The following is a 21,844-nucleotide window of genomic DNA, read 5'->3' on the forward strand; positions in this document are numbered from 1 at the left end:
AGAACATCTGCTCCAACCCCCTCTGAACAGGGCCCTTCTCGACCCCAGTAGTGACTTACTTTCCCTCCTTTACTCCCTATCCCCCTAAGTTGGCTTCTTTTTTCTTCTAGTCCTTAGTACTTGCACTCATGTTAATTTTCCATCTCCCACCATGGAAAGCAACTCTAGGGACTATGTTTCCTCATGGCTGAATTCCTTGTGCCCGGAACAGTGCCTGGCATATAGTCGATCCTCAGTAAGTATCTGTTAAAATGACCTAATGCATAAATGCTGTGAAAAACTACAGAATGTAAGCACACGAAGAACCCCGAGAGATGTGTTTTAAAATGTTTAAGGTTACGGTTTAGTCACTATGAAATGTACCCATTGCTTTTGATCAAATACTTGTATGAAGAACTAATGCTAAAAAGGTTAGGATGGCAGGAGGAGAACACATTTGAAATCTTTCTCTTTTTCCCCTTTTCTGTCTCCATGTAGGGTTTACAGCTTTTGGAGGATGGAGACCTAACCGTGAGAGGAGACCAGGGAACCACGCTGAGTGGAGGCCAGAAAGCCCGGGTCAACCTCGCCAGGTAAATGGCGTTTCAGTTGCCTTCCTGCCCCTCCCTCCTCCATGGCTCCTAGTGGAAGTGAGCACGCAGACCCCGCTCACCGGGTGGGCCCGGTGTGAAGCAGGGTCTTGGCCCTCTTCCATGGGCTCTTGGAATGAATAATGATTTGTTGGACACCATCTTGATTCAAAGATGGGACACAGGAAGCTTGAAGCGGCCTTCTCCTGACATCTCTCTACGTTTCCTAGAGCCGTGTATCAGGATGCAGACGTCTACCTCCTGGACGATCCGCTCAGTGCAGTAGATGCAGAAGTGAGCAGACACCTGTTCGAGCTGTGAGTTTGCCCCTGGTTTCTATCATTTCTGCTTTCCAAGAACCCCGCAGAGATCAGGGAAGAGAGCTCAGGAGGGCGTGTGTGCTTCAGGAGACTCGGCTCATTCTGCCCTGGTGTCCCTGTCCCCCCTCCCTTCCCTCCACAGCAGATCCGTCCTAGAGAACTTTTGCATGAGGATGGGGTCAAGATAGGAAAATGCAGAAGGAGCTTGCAGTGTGTGGAGTCAGGGAGTCTGTGCTTAAGGGAGCTGAGGAACAGATGGCAGATTTATTAACTGCTACTTGCAGTTAATAACCAGACACTGTCGATGGATCCAGACCCCAGCAGTAAGAAAGATGATGTATGGATTTTAAATTGGAGAGTAGGACTTGGTAACCTGGTGCTTGGCTGCCGGTCCTTTTCCTCCATCATTTGTTTAAGGCACTTCAGAAGTGAAGTTTCCAGTACTGACATAGGGCTTCCGTGGAAAGGCCTTGTTGGTTTACACTTATTATTCTGTCTGTTTGGAAATACTTAATACGGTCTAGAATTTAAGAATGAGTTATTCCACATCTAAGTATGGCTTCAGTCATTTAATATTGCTTCATGTGTGCTTATTAGAATTAATACTTAGACCCACAGTGCACGGTTAACTTGAATTTGTAACTAGGTATCTAGAGTCTGGCTGAAATCCTGACTTTCACTTTGAGTTTCTGGAATTTGTTGTCAGTGGCTCTTGTTTGGCCACGGAACCCCAGAAGCAGAACAGCTCTGATGCTTTTCTGTGTATCATGTGTCCCAACACACGCTGACTGAGGCCTCTGTGGAGTCTAGACTGGCCTCTTCGAAAGCCTCGTGAACTTGCTTTTTCTGAAACGCCACCCACATCTACCCCACGGTTAGTTACCTTGCTGTTGTTCACCTTGTTAAAGCCAACGAGCCCTTCCAGCTGCACTTAGTAAAGCCCTACTGTGTACACTGAGATCCATGCCCTTACAGAGGCTATTGTTCAAAACCTCTCAGTTTACAGAGGAGAACAGTGAGCCAGGAGAGGGGAAGGACCCACACGGGGCAGAATAAGGGAGACCGAGACGTTCAGCTCTCATTTCTGCCTCTAAGGAATCTGTCTCTATGGAGCTTGTTGAGACAGATGCCTGGGAAAGGTCAGCAGAGTCGCGGTTTAGAGGGTTTGGATATAGGATGGTAGATGCTAAGTGGAAGTAGAAGTGGGCAGCTGTAGGCTTTCAGGTGAAGTTGGAAGGCTCCCTGTGCACTGGCCTTAGCGGGAAGTGCCCTGTGGGCCTGCAGGCTGGAAGGGTTTGTGGAGGCTGAGAATAGGATTCAGCTCCTTTTGCTAAAGGAGCAGCAGCACAGGTGCAGAGGTGGGAAGGAGCAAGGCTGTGAGAAGGGCAGCAAGCACGTCCTCGCCTGGAGGATGCAGGTCCTACGGCAGAGAGAAGTATTGGAAATTCTCGCCGTCAGTCCCTCTTAGTTTGCTGGGGCTCTGTCTGTCCAGGCTGCTCTCACAGGAGACCATAGACTGGGTGGTTTATAAATAACAGAAATTTGTCTCACAGTTCTGGAGGCTGGGGAAGCCCGAGGGCAGGGTGCTGGCAGATCTGGTGTCTGGTGAGGGCCCGATTCCTGTGTGTTCATGTGGTGGAAGGGGTGAGGGAGCTGTGTGGGTCCCTTTTATGAGGGCACTAATCCCATTCATGAAGGCTCTACACTCATGACCTGTTCACCTCCCAGCTGCCCCATCTCCAGTGCCTTCACAGTGGGGATTAGGTTTAATGTGTATGACATTTGAGGACACAGCCTTGTCTATAGCAGGCTGTCACAGATGCGGGGGCGGGGAGCTTAAACAATAGAAATCAGTGTTCTCACAGTTCTGGAAGCTAGAAGTCCAAGATCAAGGTGTGGACTTCTGTTGGCACCCTCCTCACTGTGTCCTGTCTTTTCCTCTGGTCTTTCCTCTCTTCACATGCACCCCTATGTCTCTGTCCTTATGTCTCAGTCTCTTCTAAGGACACCAGTCAGATTGGATTAGCCCCACCCTAATTAAGAATAACAATTACCTCTGTAAAGGCCCTGACACCAAATTCTAAGGTACTGCAGCTACGGTGTCAACAGGTGACTTTGGGGAGACATGATTGATTTACAGCCCGTCCGGAATAGCCAAGTAGAGAGACTTGAGCAGAGGCAGCAGTGTGAGAGCGAGACGGGGGAGGCAGCCCTGAGCTCTGGATACGAGGAGCTGGGATTCCACGTCCCCTAAGCAGGGGTCGGGGGCAGGTTCCACCAGAGTCAGTATGTACCTGTGCTTAGTGTTAAGGTGATGAAAGAGCTCTGCAGATGGATCGCAGTGATGGCTGCACAGCAGCGTGAGGGTACTTAATGCCACTCAGGTGTACGCTTAAAAACGGTTAAAATGGTAAATTCCACGTTACGTATATCTTAACACACACACACCAAGTGCACGGTAGCATCGAATCTTTCAGCACACAAGAGCAGGGCAGCCGGCACGTGGCATGGCCTCCAGCTCTCTGGTCTGACTGCCTTTCCCACCCTCTCCCGATCGTCACTTGATGAATTTTCCCTTAGAGAAGTGTCTGTGTCTCGTCACGGGTCCAGTGACAGGCACTAGTGCTGTGACACAGGTTCCCCACTGCCACCCTCCTGGGTCTTGAGTAGCTCAGCCTCCCTGTTCCCAGCGCCCTGCCCTGCATTCACAGATGTCTGTCACTCAGTTTTGTGTGTGTCTGCCCAAGTTCTCCATCACTCCAAGAACGGTTTCTGCTGGCCACTGCATTCATGTCACAGGGAGGAGAGAGGACATGTTCTGATTGCCACGGCTCCGTGTGCTTATACAGAGGCTCTCCCAAGTTCTTTTTCCAGCGCAGGAGGTGTTTATAGAGTCCTTTCCAACCTTTTGGATGTAATGACCTTGGATGTACACTTGATAGAAGCAGCCTTGTTCAGACTGTTGTTTGCTAATCAGAACCACATTCTCTGGGAAAACTTAGGGCAGGGAGCAGGAAGGCAGTTCAGGAAGTCACTCGGCAGCACCTGGAGGATGTTCTCGAGTTAGAAAATTGGATGGAACAGTGTGCTGTGAAGGATGGTGGTCGTGTCGAAGCTTAGTAATGGGGAGTGTTTTGTATTAAAAGTGAACGAAGTTCACTTCTGCTTGCTGTTGACAGTTTCCTTCAGTCATGAATCTATAGCCATTGTGAGTTTTCCAACTCTACGTTGTAAACCTTAAGTGGATTCTCTCACCTACAGAAGGTTAGAGCCTTAGGTGAACTGATGCAGTCTCACCTGTGTCCAGCTGTGGACCCCGTTTTGGTTCAGAGAGCCCCACGTCGCCAGACCCCCCCGGCTCCTGCGTCACCAGCTCTTCGGGCCTGTCCTGGTCAGATGCCCTCGCTGCTGTCCACGCGGTTTGCCCTCTCTGCTCCGGCCCCTCACAGACCCCCCTCATGTTCAGGCTGCAGATCCAGGTCCTGAGACGGAGAACGAGCTCCTTTGCCACCTGCCCCCATCAGCCTTTCCAGCTGGCCCTCACACCCACTCGGCCTTCCGGCCGTGCCGGCTTTGTGGCGGGCCCTTTCTCACACCTGTCTGTCTGTCTGTGTGTAGGTACTGCTCCCTCTGTGCTAGAGCCCCTGCCTTTCCCTCCTGTTCCTTCAGGGGGAGCCTGTGCCCTTCTGTCTTCCCACAGCCCTCGGTGGGTTGCACTTGACCGTTCATCGGTCCTCCCCACCCCGCTATAAGCTGTGAATGCATGAAGACGCCTTAGCAGGGCATGTTCTGTCCCAGGACCCTTGGACCTGCTGTGCCTTCTTCTAGGGACGTTTCCCCAGATAGGCTCCCGTGTCACCCCCATCTGAGGCAGCAGCCCCCCTTGCTTTCCTTCAGAGCACACATCACGGCCCGACAGTGCATCTTCTGTACTTGTTCAGTGTGTCCCTCTGTTCACGGTGCGGAGTAGCGTCTGCTTCCTTCACCTGTGGATGTAGGTCAAGCGCCTGGCACCTCAACACACCTCTGCTGATTGAAGGAATGAAGGTGGGACTCTGTCTTTCTCATTTGTATCCCCTCTACTATGGGGTGTGTCCCCTCTTAACACAGCCCTTATATAGGATTATATATAGGATTATAGGATCAACACAGCCCTTATATAGGAACAGCAGTTAAACTGGTTGCTGAATCAATCATTTTTATGGCATGACTTGGAAATCTTAATTCTAAAAACTAGAAAAATAGAGTATTTCCTAGAGATCTGGATAAAACGCATTATTTAGGAAAAATTTAAAGTCATCAACTGATCACTTCATTGTAATTATTTATATTACCTTATCTGTGATGGAATGTTAGGAAGAAAACATTCTGAAACTTGGGTAGCTCTGTCTTGGACATGGCAGCCCATTAAATTTGATTAACATCCACCTTCAGGGACTGTCGGCAGGTAATTTTGAATTAAGGAGAAACAGTTCCATGAAAAGCTTTAGTACTAAGACTGAAGACGGGTTTACTCAGTTAAGAAACTTAGGTACAAAATCTGAACTAAGACATGTCAAAAGGTGAAAATAAGTCCGTTTCGACATAATGGAGCGATGGTGTATGTGTCTACGTCCTGAGCTCTCGCTTCTGATCGCAGACCCAGTGTCCAGCGTGTCCCCTTAGGACTTTTCTGTCCTGAGTCCAGAGCACATGACCGCTCGTGGGTTAGGAGCAGTGCAGGCGGGGCTGACGTGTACTGAGCGGATTGGTGGTTTGATTTCTCAGAACATGTGGGTGAGTTGTCATTGGCCTTGTTTTGAGATGAAGACACTGAGGTGTAGTAGCTTGTCCGACGCTGTCAGGCTCGTGAGAGGGACTGAGCTGCAGTCTGCTGCCTCCAGACTCTGCACCTGGCTCACTCAGCAGGCTGAGCTGTGGCCCAGGTCCCTGAGGTTTGCTCTGCGAGGGGCTCGGGCACGCAGAGTACACGCCTGGAGACCTGCCTGTGGTCACCGGGGCCCCGGACCCAGCTACTCGCTTCCCTGGAGGGGTCGTCAGCCCCTGTGGGATGAGCCTGGGGCTGAGTCCCTAGGGGTCTGCATTTAAAACGTGGAGCAGTCTGGGGGGTTACTGTAAACACACACGTAAGGTTGGATACCGAGGGTGTTTGTTGGGCCGTACCCCGCAGCCTGCAAGGCCTGTGTTTGCCCAGCTTAGACCTAAGAAAGAGCCCGGAGTCAGCGACGGAGACACGGATGGTTCAATGGCCACAGCGAGCTTCCATGTCTGAAGCAAGGTCCTGGAGGGACACCCCACCGTGTGTGGTGGACACGGCAGCAGTCTGGGTTCCTGGCGGGGAGGCGGGAGAGAGGGAAGATGACCAGTTACAGGGGAATTGACCTCAGGCTGTCTCGTCGGTTACCATGGGAACCAGGGGAAGAGCACACCCCTCACTGCCCCTCTGGTAAGCATAGTGGAGCGTCCTGATCTAAAGCTAGAACAGTCATTAGCTGGGGCCTGGGGCAAGTGTGTAGGAAGGTCAGTCGTGTGATTGGGGTGTAGGTGAAGCAGGCACTGAGCAAGCAGGGGATGTACAGAGAGCAAGAGAACAGCCATCTCGGGGGGCCTGACCACACAGGGGTCTTGGCTATAGAGAATTGCTATGTCTTTGAGCTGCTGGATAATTTCCACTGTGACTTGTGCCGTTTGGATTCTGTTCTTTCATTTTCATATTTGGAAGGTGTTCAGTCCTAATGAAAAAGGATTTGCTTCCTGGACGGGACTGGGAATGTCGTAGAGACTGACGGAGGCCACGCTAGCATTCATTTTCTATCTAATATTATCTGGGAAGAAGTGTCTAGAAAACGCACTCTGGCAAAGGTTACCAAAAACCTGTTCATTTTTTTGTTGTTAATATGTACATTATATGTCACAAATAATCAGAAAACTAAGAAAAATGTACCCATTTTTATATGACACAAATCCGTCTTCTCCCATTCCCACAAGATGATAAAATAGTGTTTTGGTTCAGTCAAGTTTTGGAATCTCAGTATTGCTCAATTGTTTTTCATTATGAAACATGTAAATAATTGTTAAGCTGAGTCTTTGAAAGAAAAAAACCTTAGCTGTCGGTGCCTCTTTCGCTGGACGGCTTTTTAGAATTTTTTAGCAGAGCTGGATTCAAGTTTGCTGCTGAATGAATTTGAGGCCTAGTCAGAATCATTGGCTTATATTTATATTTAGTTTGTATTGTTTATACTGGTATTTACACATCTTTGACTGCTGTGTTGTCTTTGTCTCATTATGTTTCCAAATACAGGTTTTCAGTTTGGAGCACCTCCACTAACGTGCTTTTGCACGCTGTACCTTTTACATTTGTAGGTGTGTTCGCCAAGCCCTGCACGAGAAGATCGCAATCCTAGTGACACGTCAGTCGCAGTACCTAAAAGCTGCAAGTCAGATTCTGGTATTGAAAGATGTAAGTAGCTTCTAGAAGCCTGTGGAACTTGCTAGCACTCAGGTGTGTGGAAGGCCACGCCTCCCAGCAGGTCACTCTCCTTGAGTTCATGGTAAACAGCCTCTTCTCCCTCAGTTTTTTTTTTTTTTTTTTTTGCGGTACGCGGGCCTCTCACTGCTGTGGCCTCTCCCGTTGCGGAGCACAGGCTCCGGACGCGCAGGCCCAGCGGCCATGGCTCACGGGCCCAGCCGCTCCGCGGCACGTGGGATCCTCCCGGACCAGGGCACGAACCCACGCCCCCTGCATCGGCAGGTGGACCCCCAACCACTGCGCCACCAGGGAAGCCCCCTCCCTCAGTTTTATGCCCCCTTCTTCTCAGAGGTGGTATTCACGCCTTTGAGGATGAATCCGAAGACCTGTAGAAATGTCACTGTTACACCCTAGGCCACGTACACCCTAACGTATATGAAAGTGCTGCTGCAGAGTTACTGAATTATCACTGTTCTAGTGAAATTTATTAAGGGTAACGATGCTATTTTATTTAGAACTGTTTGTGTCCCCTTTCCACAACTTAAGTCAAAGAGTATTAGTATTTGGAAATTAGAGACACTAAGACCTGTTTGTATCCATGTGATTGTCATGCTTGCTTTGCCTGAAGAGTACCTTCCATTAGCACCCGAAGGGAGGTGAGCACCCCAGTCAGAGACGCCCACGCTGCTGCTGTAGCCAGTTGCTGGTCTCACTGCCCCACACCCGTGAGAGCCTGTGCGGCGGTAGGACAAGGCCCTCCCTTCGTGGGGCTTCTCTTCTTATGGGGACAGATGTGATGAAAGAGAGAGGGGGTGGGGCTGATATCCTGACTCTCTGGGGAGCTGGTACCTCTCGGGCCTGAGGGACACGAAGGTGCGGGCCATCCAGGCACCTGGGGGAGGGGGGTCCTAAGGAAGGAGCTGAGCTGGCAGGTGGAGGGATGGCAGGAAGGCCAGCGTGTCTGAGGAGAGGGAGCCGGGGGCCATGGAGGGCGCTGGTCTCTGAGCAGTGGGCGGTGGGCCAGGAAGTGGGATGGAAGCCACTGGACGGTCCAGAGCAGGGGAGTGATGTGGTCTGAGGTGGGATTTAAAAGATTCCTCTGGGGCTTCCCTGATGGCACAGTGGTGGAGAGTCTGCCTGCCGATGCAGGGGACACAGGTTCATGCCCCGGTCCGGGAAGATCCCACATGCCACGGAGCGGCTGGGCCCGTGAGCCATGGCCGCTGAGCCTGCGCGTCCGGAGCCTGTGCTCCGCAACGGGAGAGGCCACAGCAGTGGGAGGCCCACGTACAGAAAAAAAAAAAAAAAAAAAAAGATTCCTCTGATGTTCACTGGAGGGGCGACAGCAAAACTGTTAGAAGTCTCAGTACAGTTGAGAAGACAGAAGTGTGGGCTCAGGCTAGTGTATCAGTTTCAGGAGCTGCCATAACAAAGTACTGCAAACTGGGTGGCTTAAAGCAACAGAAATGTATCATCTCACTGCTGTGGAGGCTACAGGTCCCAAATCAAGGTGCTGGCAGGGCCGTGCGCTCCCTGAAGGCTCTAGGGGAGAATCCTCCCTTCCAGCTTCTGGGGTTCACTGGCCTTCCTTGGGGTTCCGTGGCTTACAGCTGCAGGACTGTAGTCTCTGCCTCTGATGTCACGTGGCCATTGTCCCCGTGTCTGTCTGAGTCTCCGCTCTTCTCATAAGGACATCAGTCATATTGGATTTAGGGCCACCCTACTCAATATGACCTCATCTTAACTTGATTACATCTGCAAAGACCCTGTTTCCAAATAAGGTCCTTTACAGGGGTCATGTTTATAGCTTGAACGTATCTTTATTTTGGAGGGGGGGCACCGTTCAACCCGCAGCTCCTGGCATGGTTAGGGGTGGACTGGAGATTAGTGAGAATTTTTCGGACTTGGTGGTGGTTTGATGCTTCACTCCTCGGCTTGTTTGCCTCTGTGCCTGAGCACCTCCATCCTTAACCACCGTCTGTTCCAGCAGGTCCTTGGTAAACTTCCTGACTCATCAAATGAATTTCTGCTCCAAGTAAGATATTAAATTAAAATGCAGAACCTCTACCTCTGTAGTAGCAGTTCCATGGTCAGCTCTCCTCTCCTCCTCCAGGAATGGGGGGCTCATCTCTCAAACTTGAGAGCAGTGGATTTCACGCACAGAGGGGGTGATACTAGTGTATAAAACCCCAGCACTGGCATTATTATGAGCACGAATCAGTGGGCAGAATAACCTATTCAGCCAGTCCCTGGATGTTTTAGGGACCCCTTATTGCTTCTTTTGAGGACACTACCCTCAATTTTACTACTATCAGAACAACCATTTGTCCACTGGTGAGCACCCCTGGGTGAGTTGGGGTCCATCCTTACTGTTTGTCTGGTCCCTCTCTCGCAGCAGAGAGGGGATGACTGCCCTCTCGTCCCCTCAGAACTATCAGTGATTGGCTGCCCAGTAAAATTGCTGTCTTTGTACCATTAGTTGTTTCCTTGTGCATCTTACAGATACTAAGTGGAAAGTGATAATTTCATCAAATAAGGTGTATGAATTTTGCCTCCCAAGTGGAACAAGAAACAGTGTATCGTGAATAATTTTCTGATTCTGCAGTGTCAGGTGGTACCCAGAGGCTTCACTGGGCTTCTCCTAGTGGACCACCTCAGGGGATAGAACGAGAGGGGTACCAGCTGGGGTCGTGGGCCACCTTCTTTACCTGACCTGTCTTAACCAGACATACCCTACTTTAATTAGTTTTTCATCCTGGGGTTTTGCCCAATATTTTGTTTGCTACTGAGTGAATCAGCTGAGTCTTGTTTCATGGGGTCAGAAAATAGTGAAAACATCTGCACGTTATTTTATATAACTTTGTAAGGGAGGGAAACTGCAATGATGTGTCACACGTGTTCAAAGAAAACGATGAGATCGGCTGTAGCGTAAGCAGCTGCCTGATGTGGGGAAGCCTGGTTGACTGCTTGTGATGGGTGTGATCGATTCTGGCTTAGGTTTTGGTTTGCTGGTACGGGCTGCCAAGGCATTAGAGCCGCCCCGGTCTCATGGCCTCCTTGTTTATGAGCTGTTTCATCAGCTGGAATATTGAATTTTCAGTTGGGAACTTCCTGTGTTTGTGGGGCAGTTGTGAAGACCATGTAGACGCAGCTCGTGGGTTCTCCGTCCAGGGCTGGTTCCCACATCGCTCGTCTCAGCAGTGCCCGTGATACTATGACAGTGGTCAGCGAAGATCTGATGAGTGACCCTTACCTATGCAGATGCGCTCGTGCCCACCTCTGGGTCAGTCTTAAGTTTCTTTCCTGGAATATCCTTCCCAATTGACTGTTTTTTTAAATCCTGCTTGTCACGTGAGGCTTCTTTCAATTTCCGTGTTGTCTAAACAGACTGTGTTGATAATATCACCAGCCTCTGTGCTTTTTGATTCCGAAGTGCCCGTGGTAGTAATGTCAATGGCCTCGTTTTTAACACATGAGCACACATTTCTTTCACCTCCCCCAGTACCTGACACAGGGTTTGGCAGAGATCAGGATGCTCAGTTCTGCTTCGAGTTGGAGTAGATTCGTCAACCAGAATTCCAAACCTAAGGATCATTTTCTTTGGAAAATCATAATTTAAGACCAGTTAACTTTTCTTGATTAGTATTTAGAATAGATTAGTATTATCGAATGCAAATGCATTCCTCTCAAATTCTTTATTTTAGGGCAAAATCGTGCAAAAGGGGACTTTATGCTACATTTCCGAAATCTGGGGTAGATTTTGAAGATATCCTTTTAAAGAAGGTGAATGAGCAGGCTGAACTGTCTCCGGTTCCAGGATCTCCCACTCTGAGGAATCAGACCTCTGAGTCCTCAGTTTGGTCTCAACAGTCTTCCAGACCCTTGCTGCAAGATGCCGCTCCAGAGGACCAAGATGTGAGTTTCTCATCCTGCAAATGCCCTGGTCTGTCCACTCTTGGTGGACCTATGGACCTTCAGTCTGCTCTGCTCATGACATCTTTGTTTGTCCCAAAGTAGATCCTAAGTTTCCAAGGCCTTATTCCACGGAATTGGTAGAATTAAATTGCTCCCTGAATGGGGTTCTCCCTTGGGTGTAGGATGGAGAATCTTATGGAGATCAGTAGTGGGTGTACTGCTATGAATTTCTGGGTGTATGTGGCTCACACTGATATGAGAACTCTTCAGTTTACCATAGTTACATCCTACTTGCTCTGCTGCCTCCTGGCTTCCTTTATGCATCTAGAGGCGTAATGTTAAGACCTCCTTACATGGAGTCCTGCTGTGGCCCAGATTAAATCAGCTGCTGTCCTGTGTGTCATCTGGCACTGTAGGTGACTCATGGTATTATTTTGCCCCCTTGTCAGATGGTCTGTGATGGGCCAGAGGTAGCCTGTGCAAAGGACCTGACACACAACAGACAGTTTGGAATTAGTTCCCATCTTCCTTTCTTACCATTCAAGACCAAACCGCATCTTATCCACCTTCAATCCCAGTGGCCAGCATAGAGCCCAGGACATCCTTGGCTCCTGTGACTCTATAATGCATTCTAAGTCCTCCAGACAGAAAGGCACTAGATCTCCCTTAAAAACATACACAGGTGTTCCTCGATATCCAAACCCTCACTATTCAAACCCAGGATCCTGGATGATTCTGATAAGTATTTAGATGAGTCCCGCACATTCCAAACTCAGGAATCCCTCTCTGAAATTCAGGAACCAGGTGGATTCTGATCATATGCTGCTCTCCTGCTATCCAAACTCACATGTCTCCAGCTCACCGTGTGAACTCAGTTTACTGTATTTGGCTAGTATCTTGAGCCCCAAGTATGTTTTATGTTTCCATCTTCGAGTGACACAAATAATCTAGAGGGATACACTAGCTCCATGTCATTTAGTATGTTGTTTTGGAACAAGCTTCTGCATTTATACTTGAATCAGGTATGTTGTGTGTGTGCTGAGGCCCGTGATCGGTTTAAAGCAAAGCCACCCAACAGTGAATAACTTTGTGCAAATGATGTTTCCTTGTTTCTAATAGATTCCTAGGAATAGGATGGCTGGGTCCAAGGGTGAATGCATGCATGGTTTTGCTAGATAGTTCCGCATCCTTCTCTGTAGGAGATGGACCATCTTGCACTCCTACCAGCGTATGAGATGTGTCTGTTTTTCCACAGCTTTGCAATGGAGCGAATTGTTGAACATCTAGAATTCGGGGGTTCATTATTTAAAATTTTGTCTCTCACTGTCATTTTTGCCTCGCAGACTGAGCATATACAGGTTACACTACCACTGGAGAGCTATTCGGAGGGAAGAGTTCACTTTAAGACCTACATGAATTACTTCACAGCCGGTGCTCACTGGCTTACCATCATTTTCGTTCTTCTGGTAAACATTGCAGCTCAGGTAAGTAAGGACATTTATTGTGGTTTGTGCCCTCAACTTGATATATATGTACTGTTTATACTGTATTTATTTTATTATTATTTTTAATATGTGTATTAAGAGATTTATTTCAAAGAATTGGCTCATGAGACTGTGGGATCTAGCTGGGTGAATATGAAATCAGTAAGGCAGGCCTGTGGGCTGATTCAGGCCGCTGACCCTGCAGTCTTGAGGCAGAATTTCTTCCTTTTCCAAGAATCCTCAGGTTTTCCTGTTAAGGCCTTTGACTGACTGGATGAGGCCCACCACATTGTTGAGGGTGATCTCCTTTACTTAAGTTGACTGACTGTAGATGTGAACCACATCTACAAAATACCTTCACAGCAACATCTAGCTGAGTGTTTGGTTGAATCACTGGAGACTGGCCTGGCCAAGCTGACACAGAAAACTGACCGTCACAGTACCTGTCAAGCGTTTTTCCTTCAAAAAAGCCTGACATTTACACTATTACTACTGCATTTTGCAGTCCACTTGGATTTGCATTGAAATGCGTTATCTGTGGGGAGCAAAGTAAGTGAGGCTTTCTGGTATTACATAGGCATGATAGAGGGCTTTTAGGAAAGAAAGGATGTCGCTTAGAGATTTTAAAATGTCACATGCCCTTCCCTGACCTGTGGTTCTCTGGGATGTGGGGCTTGCCCCGACCTGAGCTGGAAGGACCGTGTCCGTTCTCTGGAGCCTTTCCATCACCCATTCTAGTGAGTGGGGTTTTGAGGGGTCAGTCATGTCAGTGTTTGAGTGATTGTTGTTCCTGCTCCAGGTTGCCTACGTCCTTCAGGATTGGTGGCTTTCATACTGGTGAATGATTCCTGCTCTGACCCAAAGTGCTGTAAAATCAAGAAGAAGCCGCAGTTTCCCACAGAGTCGGGGGAGAGGTGGGGCTTGTTCAGCCCCCTCTTCTGATCCTCACGTAGTTTCCCTGCTGTCATGATTCAAACTCAGTCTTTATAAGGTAGATGGACACAGGGCCTTGTGAGCTGGGAACCATTTTCCAGCATAAAACGCATCTTCCAAATTGAGGGGTTTTTTTGGTTGTGATTTATCTAAATTCTATCCATAGCACAATATTTTTTTTCTTCCCTGTTCCATAGGGCGAGTGGACAGAGTACACTGTGTGCCATGGTGTGTGGAAAAGGAAACCTAATTGAGGTGCCTGATCCCGACTGGTACTTTACAGTTTGTTCAGGTAAAATCGAGTCATCTGGTCTATTATACAGGAGTCTGAGGTGCTTACAATGAGCCTGTGTGAGCAACTAGGGCTTCCAGGAGTAATTTAGTAATGTCTTAGCAGGTTAAGAGTCTGAGTTGCATTTACTCTGTGAATTAATTAGAATGATTATTTAAAAAATCTACTAGAACAAAGAGGTTAAGTGAAGACTCTTAATTTGCTCTGTACTGGATTTTGGAAGTTAAACCAGGATTGCACATTCAGAAAATCAGCCACTATAGAAGTGTGTGGCTATTGTCTATTCTAGTAAGTTGCTTTAGCTAAATCTTATTTCATTAGATGGATGGGCAAGAGGATTAGAAACAGATCCCCACCGTGTGGTTCAGATTGTTCCAATTCTCTCTGAATAAAACCTGGCTTTTATTGAACTTGGATGAATCCTTTGGCAGCAAGGGCCCCCAAACAAAAGCATTATTTCCTCACAGGTAGGCAAAGCCCCTTTTCACCATACCGCTCATCTCTTGGGCTTCACTAATTACTTGAGAGGGAAGCTAAGCAGGGCGAAATCCAGTGTCTGGGAACTAGGATTGCTTCTCTTTTCTTACCTTGAAATTACAATGTTATTGTGTCCGCAACTGTGTGATTAATTTACCATCTGGCTTGCTAGACTAATATTAACACAGCTCTCTGCTTTCAAAAGAGTGCTTAGAATATATGTAGTGTTACATACTTTTTAGAGGAAATACTCATCTAAAATATTAAATATTCCCATGGGAAACCCTCATACAAGCTTTCTGCAGAGATAGAGTGTGATATCTTTGTAAGAACCCACTCATTGAAATTTGGTGTTTATTGTGTTGATCTCTTGCTAAGAAACCTAAATCCATTAGTGGTTTACCTTCTGAATTGGTGGACTATGGGAACTTGAAGAAGAAAGGGAATCTGTTATACATTCACATAGTATGGGCTAAGGCAAATGCATGTTGATGGAATTCAGGAATTTGAGCAGCTTTCAGAGTTGAAATAAGCGATGTGTCAGCTGGAGGGGAGAAAAAAAGTACTTGATGGAATATTTATTATAGAAGTTATGTCCACTCTCTTTAGCATTGTCAGTTCAAGAGATGTTAGGGCTATTTTAATTTTTATATGCATAGCAGGTACTGATTTATGTTGTTAATAAAATATAAGTTTAAGTGATTATGTTCATTTCCAAATGCTTCACATTTCTATAAAACACTTAGAGATTAGTTGCTCATTTAATTATGTCATGTTAAAATATAATTTGTATTTTCTTGCAATTCAGTTATTTAAGAGATTTTCTGCTTGCAACTTAACGTGATGTTTTCATACTCTTTAAAGCTACTTGGGCATGGAATTAACTACTTTATGTGGAATTAAATTTCGATGTAAATTTACCATTTACAAGGAAACGGTAAATCATTTCTCCTGTTCCCTGTTAATTCATGATGGTACCAAAGCATTCCTCAATTTTAGATTATGGGACATGTTTTAATTAGTAAGATTTGAAATACGGAAAAAGGAAGATCAACTACTTTTTATGTGAATTTTTGCTCCGGACGCGCAGGCCCAGTGGCCCTGGCTCACGGGCCTAGCCTCTCCCGGGGCACAAACCCGTGTCCCCTGCATCGGCAGGCGGACTCTCAACCACTGCGCCACCAGGGAAGCCCATCAACTACTTTTTATAATTTTCTTTCTTCTGAGTTTTTTTTTTTTTTTTTTTTTTTTTTTGCGGTACGGGGGCCTCTCACCGTTGTGGCCTCTCCCGTTGTGGAGCACAGGCTCTGGGCGCGCAGGCCCAGCGGCCACGGCTCACGGGCCCAGCCTCTCCGCGTCATGCGGGATCTTCCCGGACCGGGGCAGGAACCCTTGTCCCTTGCATCGGCAGGCGGACTCTCAACCACTGCGCCACCAGGGAAGCCCCTCTTCTGAGATTTTATTAGAACTTGTAATTGAATTAGGAAAGCATAGAATGAAATTGTGGTTTATACATGATGTTTTTTCCCATGTGGTTTCTGTTTAATGAGAGGAACATAGTGATTTTTATATTCTTCCTTAAATGTATCTTGTGAATGTATTAAACTGTTAAAAATAATCCATCATATATATAAATTTATTCTATATTCTATTTATGAATTTATATATAAATTATATTTATAGAATAAAATACATAATATCTTTATAAACTGCCTGCCATGCTTTAGCATCATGGAAGGAAAGGCAGAGATCTTGTGCTGAATGATGTTTCTTTATTTCAGTTCTAACTGTAGGTACTGTCCTTTTCGGCATCACAAGATCTCTGTTGATACTCTGCGTTCTTGTTAATTCTTCACAAATTTGGCACAACAAAATGTTGGAGTCCATTTTGAGAGCTCTGGTATTGTTCTCTGATAGAAATCCAATAGGTAAGTCGGACACCAAGTTTCTCAGCATATATGTCTTGTTAATGCATTTAGTGCCTGATTACATTTGATATTTGAAATTGGAGGAGATTCTTGGGAGAAAATCACTGTGCACGTTGATCCATCTTGTACAAAAAGCTTTACTGATATTTTTTTCCTACCAGAGAAAATCTGAATATAAGATCATATAAGCTTTTATTCCAATTTATGTGTATGTGGAAAGATAAATGAACGTTCACTTTGCAGAATGATTTAGGAATCCATTTTTTGTGTGGTGTATGAAACACCCTACATTCGATACAGATGTGTTTCAATGTTGTTGAAGAGTTGCTAAAATGTTGGCTGTGTCACATAGTGTTAAGCTAGGTTGTCCCCTCGGAAGGAACTTCTTACAAAGAATCTCTACATGAGACAGGCTGTGTGTTTCTTTCTTTCATTTCCCATCCATTTCTGGGATCACAGTGCTCTGACATGTGCCTATACTTTGAGGTTTACCTAAAATGGTAATGAGCGTGGTTCAAGATGGCAGAGTAGAAGGCCGTGTGCTTACTACCTCTTGTGAGAGCACTGTAATCACAACTAACTGCTGAACAATCATCGACAGGAAGACACTGGAACTCACCAAAAAAGATACCCCACATCCAAAGACAAAGCAGAAGCCACAGTGAGATGGTAGGAGGGGCACAATCACAGTAAAATCAAATCCCATTACCGCTGGGTGGGTGGCTCACAAACTGGAGAACAGCTATAACACAGAAGTCCACCCACTGGAGTGAAGGTTCTAAGCCCTACGTCAGGCTTCCCAACCTGGGGGTCCAGCAATGGGAGCAGGAATCCCCAGAGAACCAGACTTTGAAAGCTAGCGGGATTTGACTGCAGGACTTCGATGGGATGGGGGAAACAGAGACTCCACACTTGGAGGGCACACACAAAGTGGTGTGCACAACAGGACCCAGGGGAAGGAGCAGTGACCCCATAGGAGACTGAACCAGACCTACCTGCTAGTGTTGGAGGGTCTCCTGCAGAGGCAGGGGGTGGCTATGGCTCACTGCGGGGACAAGGGCACTGGCAGCAGAAGTTCTGGGAACTACTCATTGGTGAGAGCCCTCCCGGAGTCTGCCATTAGCCCCACCAAAAAGCCTGTAGTCTTCAGTGCTGGGTCGTCTCAGGCCAAACAACCAGCAGGGAGGGAACTCAGCCCCGCCAATCAGCAGACAAGCAGATTAAAGTTTTACTGAGCTCTGCCCACCAGAGCAACAGCCAGCTCTACCCACCACCAGTCCCTCCCATCAGGAAGCTTGCACAAGCCTCTCAGATAGCCTCATCCACCAGGGCAGACAGCAGAAGCAAGAGCTACAATCCTGCAGCCTGTGGAACGAAAGCCATAATCATAGAAATGTAGACAAAATGAAAAGGCAGAGGACTATATCCCAGTTGAAGGAACAAGATAAAACCCCAGAGAAACAGCTAAATGAAGTGGAGATAGGCAACCTTCCAGAAAAAGAATTCAGAATAATGGTAGTGAAGATGATCCAGGACCTTAGAAAAAGAATGGAGGCAACGATTGAGAAGATGCAAGAAATATTTAACAAAGACCTAGAAGAATTAAAGAACAAACAAACAGAGATGAACAATACAATAACAGATGAAAAACACTAGAAGGAATCAATAGTAGAATAACTGATGCAGAAGAATGGATAAGTGACCTGGAAGACAGAATGGTGGGAATCACTGCTGCGGAACAGAATAAAGAAAAGAGAAATGAAGACGGCCTAAGAGACCTCAGGGACAACATTAAACACACCAACATTCACGTTATAGGGGACCCAGAAGGAGAAGAGAGGGGGAAAGGACCTGAGAAAATATTCAAAGAGATTATAGTCAAAAACTTCCCTAGCATGGGAAAGGAAATAGCCACCCAAGTCCAGGAAGTGCAGAGAGTCCCAAGCAGGATAAACCCAAGCAGAAACATGCTTAGACACATAGTAATCAAATGGACAAAAATTAAAGACAAAGAAAAATTATTAAAAGCAACATGGGAAAAACGACAAATAATATACAAGGGAACTCCCGTAAGGTTAACAGCTGATTTCTCAGCAGAAACTCTGCAAGCCAAGAGGGAGTGGCACGATATATTTGAAGTGATGAAAGGGAAGAACTTCAACCAAGAATACTCTACCCAGCAAGGATCTCATTCAGATTCTACAGAGAAATCAAAAGTGTTACAAACAAGCAAAAGCTAAGAGAATTCAGCACCACCAAACCAGCTCTACAACAAATGCTAAGTGGGAAACACAAGAGAAGAAAAAGACCTACAAAAACAAACCACCCAAAATTAAGAAAATGGTAATAGAAACATACATATTGGCAATTACCTTAAACGTGAATGGATTAAATGCTCCAACCAGAAGACACAGGCTCACTGAATGGATACAAAAACAAGACTGTAGACAGTATATATTCTGTCTACAAGAGACCCACTTCAGACCTAGGGACACATACAGACTGAAAGTGAGGGGATGGAAAAAGATATTCCATGTAAGTGGAAATCACAAGAAAGCTGGAGTAGCAATACTCTTATCAGGTAGAATAGACTTTAAAATAAAAAATGTTACAAGAGACAAGGAAGGATCCTATATAATGATCAAGGGATCAATCCAAGAAGATATAACAATTATAAATATATATGTACCCAACATAGCACCTCAATACATAAGGCAAATGCTAACAGCTATAAAAGAGGAAATCGACAGTAACACAACAATAGTGGGGACTTTAACACCTCACTTACACCAATGGACAGATCATCAAACAGAAAATTAATAAGGAAACACAGGCTTTAAATGACACAATAGACCAGATAGATTTAATTGATATTTATGGGATATTCCATCTGAAAACAGCAGATTACACTTTCTCAAGTGCACACGGAACATTCTCCAGGATAGATCACATCTTGGGTCACAAATCAAGCCTCAGTAAATTTAAGAAAATCGAAATCGTATCGAGCATCTTTTCTGACCACAGTGCTATGAAATTAGAAATAAATTACAGGAAGAAGACCATAATGAATGTGGACAAATGGAGGCTAAACAATATACTACTAAATAACCAAGAGATCACTAAAGAAATTCAAGAGGAATTCAAAAAACACCTAGAGACAAATTACAATGAAAACATGATGATCCAAAACCTATGGGATGCAGCAAAAGCAGTTCGAAGAGGGACGTTTATAGCAATACAGTTCTACTGCAAGAAACATGAAAAATCTCAAATAAACAATCTAACCTTACACCTAAAGGAACTAGAGAAAGAAGAACAAACAAAACCCAAAGTTAATAGAAGGGAAAGAAATCATAAAGATCAGAGTAGAAGTAAATGAAATAGAAACAAAGAAAACAGTAACAAAGATCAATGAAGCTAAAAGCTGGTTCTTTGAGAAGATAAACAAAATTGATAAACCTTTAGCCAGACTCATCAAGAAAAAGAGGGAGAGGACTCAAATCAATAAAATTAGAAATGAAAAAGTTACAGTGGACACCACAGAAATACAAAGCATCAAAAGAGACTACTACAGGCAACTCTGTGCCAATAAAATGGGCAACCTGGATGAAATGGACAAATTCTTAGAAAGGTATAACCTTCCAAGACTGAACCAGGAAGAAATAGAAAATATGAATAGACCAATCACAAGTAATGAAATTGAAACTATGATTAAAAATCTTCCAACAAACAAAAGTCCAGGACCGAATGGCTTCCCAGGTGAATTCTATCAAACATTTAGAGAAGAACTAACACCCATCCTACTCAAACTCTTCCAAAAAAGTTGCAGAGGAAGGAACACTCCCAAACTCATTCTACAAGGCCACCATCACCCTGATACCAAAACCAAAGATACTATAAAAAAAGAAAATTACAGACCAATATCACTGATGAATATAGATGCAAAAATCCTCAACAAAATACTAGCAAACAGAATCCAACAACACATTAAAAGGATCATACACTGTGTCAAGTGGGATTTATCCCAGGGATGCAAAGATTCCTCAATATATGCAAATCAATCAATGTAATACACCATATTAACAAATTGAAGTATAAAAACCATATGATCGTCTCAATAGATGCAGAAAAAGCTTTTGACAAAATCCAACACCCATTTATGATAAAAACTCTCCAAAAAGTGGGCATAGAGGGAACCTACCTCAACATAATAAAGGCCATATATGACAAACCTACAGCCAACAATCATACTCAATGGGGAAAAGCTGAAAGCATTTTCTCTAATATCAGGAACGAGACAAGGATGTCCACTCTCGCCACTATTATTCAACATAGTTTTGGAAATCCTAGCCACGGCAATCAGAGAAGAAAAAGAAATAAAAGGAATACAAATTGGAAAGAAGACGTAAAACTGTCACTGTTTGCAGATGTTATGATACTATACATAGAAAGTCCTAAAGATGCCACCAGAAAACTACTAGAGCTAAGCAATGAATTTGGTAAAGTTGCAGGATACAAAATTAATGCAATAGAGATTTCTTGCATTCCTATACACTAACAACAAAAGATCAGAAAGAGAAATTAAAGAAACTATCCGATTCACCATTGCAACGAAAAGAATAAAATACCTAGGAATAAACCTACCTAAGGAGGTAAAAGACCTGTACTCAGAAAACTATGAGACACTGATGAAAGAAATCAAAGATGACACAAACAGATGGAGAGATATACCATGTTCTTGGATTGGAAGAATCAATATTGTGAAAATGACTGTACTACCCAAAGCAATCTACAGATTCAGTACAATCCCTATCAAATTACCAATGGCATTTTTTTAAAAAATAAATTTATTTTATTTATTTCGCTGCATTGGGTCTTCGTTTCTATGTGAGGGCTTTCTCTAGTTGTGGCGAGCGGGGGCCACTCCTCATCGCGGTGCATGGGCCTCTCACTGTCACGGCCTCTCCTGTTGTGGAGCACAGGCTCCAGATGCACAGGCTCAGTAGTTGTGGCTCACGGGTGCAGTTGCTCTGCGGCATGTGGGATCTTCCCAGACCAGGGCTCGAACCCGTGTCCCCTGCATTGGCAGGCAGATTCTCAACCACTGTGCCACCAGGGAAGCCCACCAAGGGCATTTTTTTACAGAACTAGAACAAAACATCTTAAAGTTTATATGGAGACAAAAAAGACCCCACATAGCCAAAGCAATCTTGAGGGGAAAAAACGGAGCTGGATGAATCAGACTCCCTGACTTCAGACTATACTACAAAGCTACAGTAATCAAGACAATATGGTACTGGCACAAAAACAGAAAGATAGATCAATGGAACAGGATAGAAAGCCCAGAGATAAACCCACACACCTGTGGTCAACTAATCTATCACAAAGGAGGCAAGGATGGACAATGGAGAAAATACAGTCTCTTCAGTAAGTGGTGCTGGGAAAATTGGACAGTTA

The 21,844-nt window shown here is 45.4% G+C and overlaps 1 protein-coding gene across 1 annotated transcript in view; it reads left to right on the plus strand.

Moving 5' to 3' along the window:
• The window catches only part of LOC132508733 (ATP-binding cassette sub-family C member 4-like), a 171,068-nt gene that overhangs the window by 61,402 nt on the left and 87,822 nt on the right, over positions 1 to 21,844 (plus strand). Inside the window, 9 exon segments of the mRNA XM_060129087.1 lie at positions 478 to 572; positions 800 to 886; positions 7,253 to 7,349; positions 11,063 to 11,086; positions 11,088 to 11,273; positions 12,617 to 12,757; positions 13,557 to 13,594; positions 13,888 to 13,982; positions 16,241 to 16,387. Of these exon segments, the coding sequence (XP_059985070.1) occupies positions 478 to 572; positions 800 to 886; positions 7,253 to 7,349; positions 11,063 to 11,086; positions 11,088 to 11,273; positions 12,617 to 12,757; positions 13,557 to 13,594; positions 13,888 to 13,982; positions 16,241 to 16,387 (910 nt within the window).

This window comes from Lagenorhynchus albirostris, chromosome 18 (genome assembly GCF_949774975.1).
Source record: "Lagenorhynchus albirostris chromosome 18, mLagAlb1.1, whole genome shotgun sequence".
Lineage (NCBI taxonomy): Eukaryota > Metazoa > Chordata > Mammalia > Artiodactyla > Delphinidae > Lagenorhynchus > Lagenorhynchus albirostris.